The 6,219-nt window shown below is 40.3% G+C and overlaps 1 protein-coding gene across 2 annotated transcripts; it reads right to left on the bottom strand.

Moving 5' to 3' along the window:
- Positions 1-1,432: 1,432 nt before the first annotated feature.
- On the bottom strand, positions 1,433-5,701 carry LOC123053141 (MADS-box transcription factor 51). 2 transcript variants are annotated; one of them, XM_044476546.1, is made up of 2 exons: positions 5,196-5,701; positions 1,433-2,271 (listed from the first exon to the last, which is right to left on the bottom strand). In XM_044476546.1, exons 1-2 carry the CDS (start codon positions 5,387-5,389, stop codon positions 2,235-2,237), a joined length of 231 nt encoding a protein of 76 aa, XP_044332481.1. In that variant the 5' UTR covers positions 5,390-5,701; the 3' UTR covers positions 1,433-2,234. The 2 variants fall into 2 exon arrangements, with proteins under 2 accessions (XP_044332481.1, XP_044332480.1); XM_044476545.1 differs by having other exon boundaries at positions 1,433-2,274; positions 5,196-5,700.
- Between the last annotated feature and the right edge of the window lie 518 nt (positions 5,702-6,219).

The raw sequence follows: 6,219 nt of genomic DNA, 5'->3' as shown, positions 1-6,219 counted from the left end.
AATAGGTATGTCTATGTGAACTTCCATGGAGTTTCCTGATGTGAACCCTAAAATGTTGTGGAGATTAGGTGTCCAATTATCAAGAGTACTGGGAGATAAAAGAGTACCACAAGCACTTGCTTCCATGTGAGTTTGTAGCTTTAACTTTTTTTGTAAATCAACTAGTACCACGTGAGTCAAGACCAAGTTTCTTGTACATGTTAAAACATGCATAAGCCCACAAGTTTTAATGTCCCAATTTTTTTCAAGGCTCTTCCGATGCAGGTTTCTTAACACGGTTTCACAGGTACTGACGTGGCATAGTAATTAATGAAGAGAGAGGGGGATGTTGTATCTTAGCTAACATACAACCCTTGCACGTGGCCATAGACAAAAAAAATCTGCTAGCCCAATCACATGTATGCATGAGCCCCAAATCATTAAAATTTAGACACAAACCCTAAGAAACAATGCATTGGGCTAATCGTCTCTTAAATTTTATATCTTCTATGATAAAGTGCTAAGAGATGCTACATTTGGAGAGGCGTCATGGCCTCATGAATCAACTATCTAGGTCCTTTCATTATGAAAAACATTATGGTAGGAGATAATTTCAATCAACATTTACTGGGTGTCCACTCAGATGTGTGTTAAATCCTATCATGCTTGTGAATACATAAATATTGGCAAGAGACAAGAAACACAAATGAATTACAAACATGTTCTTGAGCCTAGACTTCGGTGTAGGGTGTAGATTTAGGTATATAATATTTATATGAGAGAAGTAGTGCTTACGAATATATGTTTTGCATGGCAACATACAAATATTGTTCACGCAATTCTTATATTTAATAATTCATTTGTTGTATAGATGGAATTTTCTTTAGAATTTTATGTAGATGTTGAAGTGCTAAGAGATGCTACATTTGGAGAGGCGTCATGGCCTCATGAATCAACTATCTAGGTCCTTTCATTATGAAAAGCATTATTTTGTTAGGAGATAATTTCAATCAACATTTACTGCGTGTCCACTCAGATGTGTGTTAAATCCTATCATGCTTGTGAATACATAAATATTGGCAAGGGACAAGAAACACAAATGAATTACAAACATGTTCTTGAGCCTAGACTTCGGTGTAGGGTGTAGATTTAGGGATATAATATTTATATGAGAGAAGTAGTGCTTACGAAAATATATTTTGCATGGCAACATACAAATATTGTTCACACAATTCTTATATTTAATAATTCATTTGTTGTGTTGATGGAATTTTCTTTAGAATTTTATGTAGATGTTAAACTTTTTTTTATAAACATAGAACCAAACCAAGGAGAAACTGTTTTTTATACCTATTGTTGACACATATTTTGGCCAAAGTAAAAGTAAAATAAATGAATTACTTTAAATGTTAAAAATGATGAATTTCCAAATAGGCAAAGGAAATGACTGGTAAATTTTCACCGCTCAATATAAAATAGCAGGCACACAAAATGAAATTAATAAAAGAGCTGATATTTGAGAAATTTGCAAAGTGAATAAAGATCTCCATGAAAAATTTGTCCCGACTAAAATCACACATAACTTCAATCCATGCAGGCCGCCAGCTACGGCGGGTGCCAAATACCAACATAAAATCATAATATTTCCGACATATCGAGCATATGATAAATGGAGTCCTTGTTCCATCGTTGATGAAAAAAGATGCGATGCATAAAAATATATCGCACTGACAAAATATACACGCGGTATATAAAATAAATAAATGGTGTTTCTAGTGGGGTATCGACCCATATATATTTGGTTAGAAAATATTCGGCCAACATGCTCATCTCATATCATATATTTACATTGGACTTCGAATTACCGGGAAAATAATTAAGCATGCACACCCTCACCATAAGCCTTAATGCGTCATTAGTAGCTAATCAAGTTTAGCCCATTAAAAAATATGGCCGCATATACGTGCATGTAGTTCTCACAAGCCTGTTAGTGCATACATGTGAAATAGTAGCACCAAGGCCCACCGTACATTAAAATATTCAAAGCCCATCAGCTAATTACAAGCTTGCCGGTTCAAAGCATTGGTCAACTAGCAATTAAGGAATAAATTATACTAAGGAAAGGAGCCAGCCGCTCCCCACGTCCCACGATCTCATACACGATCCCAGGACGTGGGCACGGGCGTGAGACGCCTCCGCTGCTGCCCGCTCCTATAAATACTCCCCTCCAGCATACAGGAGCGAGGTTGGTATGCTCATTTCATCTGCTGTTCTGCTGCTGCTACACATACACTGCTGCAAGGAAAAGTCCCACACACACATATGTGAGGAGAGGGAGGCTGGGAGGAGTGGAGCAAGAAGGTGAGATTCATGGTTCTATCCTAATCCCTTTGCTTCTCTTGTTGGTGATCTACTCCATGTTTTCTCAATCTCCGCTCTTGGTTTGGTCACAATGACATGAGCCAAGTAGTGTTTTCTCATATCATGGTTCATGATCTGGTCATCTGGACACAGTTCATGAATTCATCCCCATGTTACCCAATTTTTTTTGCTCTTGGTTTGGTCATATTGACATGAGTCAAGTAGCTTTTTGCTTGATATGATGGTTCTTGATTATAGCCCTTGACTTGCCAGCAAAGGAAAACGTTAGTTTTTAGAGAAATGCTTTGGCATAGAAGGGTTGTGTGACTTTATGAGGGTACATATAGCGCATATTTTAAATTTTGTAGGTAAATAAAGTCTTTCTCCAATATGGAAGGGGAAAGGTATAGACTTCGTGTGTCATTCTTTTAGTAAATTGGTGGAACATTGCTTATTACAATGAGCATGTTTTGCTTCGAAATTACCATAACAATATAATTTAACTAATTTAACGTAAAACTAAGTTCCTAGTAAAGTTGGGCAATTGAAACTTGTCATCTTGCATGGGTTGACCTATGCATGTCAGAACTCAAGCCCTTCTCGGTGGCTCGACTGCCTAGAAGTATGTTTATGTCAATCATAGTATCGGATTTTTGGTTTGTCAGCTTCATGATTTATAGACAATAGCCTTTCGTTAGTATGCCTCTCTAGTTTCCATATCAGGGTTACGATTTGGAAATACTACAATTTAGGTTTGACACATCAAATATTTTCTAACTATAGAAGATAAAACCTAACCATCACAAAAAATCCCCTGCACGGATGACGAAAAATGAAATGGAATAGAAACGAGCAATTGTGCAGGTCAAGGCATGTACGCAGCTATACAGAAGCTAGGTTATGGGCTCATGGTGTCAAATGATTGTCAATATTTACATTTTATCTGTAGACAGAATAGATGTGTTTCTATCCCCCATAATACTTATCTCTAAAATATGATCTAGCTATGACAGTCAATGCTATCCGACTCAAGGAAAATGGTGCCTAGGCATGGATGGGTTCAGACTCACTTGAATCAGGAGATGACGGGGCATCAGTTGGTGGATTTTTCATTAGCAAACCCAAGGCATAAATTGTTTGTTGCGCATATGCAGATGACATGTTGCAATGGTTATGGCTGTTTTTTTTAAGGGTTCAGTTCATTGCAAACACACTTCCCCTATTTCTATTCATTATTTTTTATGTCGCATATGTTGTGAAGTTTCCAGTGATGTTTTATGTATGTTGCAACAATATTGCATGGACACAACAAAAATGTTGCATGAGGAAATATTTTGTTGTAGCAATCAATCACTATAAGGTACTTAATTCAAACTAGACGGAGTGGGAGGTGACTGATTTTTATTTCTAGAAGCCCGACCGGCACCTAGCTTTCCACTTATTATTTCTCTGCACGAGCTCTACTTGGTCAAGTATAACTCATGTCGTATGCAAGTTCGAAAAAATAATTTATGGTGCAACATGTAAACATACATTGCCAAGCTCAAAACATACATTGAATATGTCATAACAAAGTAAATCTCAAGATGAACTCTGAAATGCAAATTCTCCACTACATGTACATGAAATCATAGGGATATTCACTTCACTAGATAATCCCTATCATCTAGCATTATTTGTTGGCTTATCTTACTCCGATGTATAATAACCACCACTATCTTATTATATATACGCCCAAATATCTCCATAGTTTATATCAAAACTAGTTCAGCTTGCAGTTTATATACTAGCTCGGTTTGTAGTATAATCTCCTCCTGTTGACATGCATGATGCACTTAAGTTGCCCGCGGTTCATCATTATGGATATGATGATGACAAGACTATCACTAACAGAGTCATCACTGTTGTGGTAATAATATTTTTTGCGCAAGGATTTAGGCACCTAGCAACTATTATAATGCACATTGATCATATACTTGTACCAACTATGTGTTTTCATAATTATAATCTATCACTTTTCTTACATCCTACCTCTATTTAGGAACAAGAAATATTTTTATGGCAAAACATAGTTTTGTAAATTGGTGCACATTTTCTGCTTAGAAATTAAGCAGGGATTTCAAATAATTTGGTTAGCAGTCAACAAGAAATAACCAACTTTAACGGGCTCTGAATGCCTTTCAGAAGCAACAAAACGATAGAACGAACGCCTGATATCGATCCTGGCACCATATACTGCTTCCGGCTACAATAATCCAATATCTCTAGAAGAAGAAAAAGAACCAGAGGGTTGCCATAAACTCTTAAAAGACTGATCCTAGGTAACACAGTAAATCCGCTAGCAGCTCTTACTTAATTCTAGTCCACTGATATCATAGGAACAAAAGCTACTCAGGTGGAGGGACTCCTCCCCCAGTGACTTTCAAAAAAGAAAGGAACAAAAGCTACAACTGTAGTTCACGCAAGCATAAAATACTGTAGTGTGCAGTAGAACATTACTGTAGTGTGGTTACAGCTGGAACGCCGGCAGAAAAATAAACTGGCGGCGACCCGAGTCTCAGACAGTTGAGTAAGAGCAGGTTCGGCATCGTGAATTCGTGATCTCGTCCTCTACGTGCGGAAGAAAAATATAGCTAACGAGCGGCATGAGATGAGCCGTAGAGTCGCGTATTAGCACGGAAAAAAAAATACTATATTCGAAACATTGGCCTAATTCGATTGTACTCCCTCTGTCCAGAAATATATTTAGATCACTACTTAAGTGATCTAAACGCTTTTATATTTTCTTATAGATGAGTAATCGAGAGAGCAAATAACCGGAAGAAAAGACAGGGATCGGAGGCACAAGCACATACGTCGCAGGCGCGGCGAAGCGTTGGAAGGTGCCATCGAAGGGGTTGATGACGAGGAGGCCGACGTCGGCGTCGCAGAGCACGGCGAGCTCCTCCGCCTTCTTAACCAGCCCCGCCCGCCGCTTCCTGAAGCAGATCCCCCGCCGCCTCCGATCCTCGATCCGCCGCAGCACCACGCGGCCCCGCTGCCGCGCCATCCTCCTCCACCTCCTCCTCGTCCCCGACAGAACGAAACGGAGGCGCGCGGCTTATGTAGCCGCAGGCAGCAGCGCTTCATGGCCCCCCACCCCTGTTCCCCTCGCCGTCGCTTTGCCGGATTCGCTCCCCACCGGCCAGGCTAGGGAATCTAGGCTGGGATCGATCGGGCCGAATGTGGTTGCTCTCTGCCTCTCTGTTTACTTGTTTAGTCGAACGCGCTTAAATCAAAGATCCAAATTTGGCTCCGGATTGGGTCGGCGGCGAGAGCTGGGCCCACGGGATATAGGGCACGCGACGCGAACGCCAACGTCGGGTACAATCGCGTTGTCGGACCACGAGTGGTGTCCAGGCCGAGCCCCTCGACCCCCACCGCGCAGACAGACATCAAAGCGCTCGCACGCACGCTACGAGGGGTGTGCTGCGACTGACACGAGTGCTGTAACATTGGACTGTACGGTCGGTCAGCCCAGCTAAGGAAGAGACCCCTGATGCACTGCATTTGGCTTATCCGTGGTGCGCACGCGCGAGGCAGCGAGAACGTTCTCGACCAGTGCATTTGTTAAGTTAGAAGATGAAAATACCACTATTTTTCTAACCATCTAACTCAGGTTGATTCGTCGTAAAAAGATATTAGAAACACACTATACATGGACGCACTCCTCTCCATAAATACATGCACGCTATACGTTACCTATGAGCACTTAGTCGACTGATATAGAGATTAACGAAGTTGCCCCGAATCCTATATATACATAAGAGAGTGATTTCATAACTTATTTATCTTAACCTACCCTAAAAAAACTTATTTATCTTAACCTGCAACTATGCT

Source organism: Triticum aestivum, chromosome 2D (assembly GCF_018294505.1).
Source record: "Triticum aestivum cultivar Chinese Spring chromosome 2D, IWGSC CS RefSeq v2.1, whole genome shotgun sequence".
NCBI classification, from domain to species: domain Eukaryota; kingdom Viridiplantae; phylum Streptophyta; class Magnoliopsida; order Poales; family Poaceae; genus Triticum; species Triticum aestivum.
This window is presented reverse-complemented; position numbering and strand designations above follow the sequence as displayed.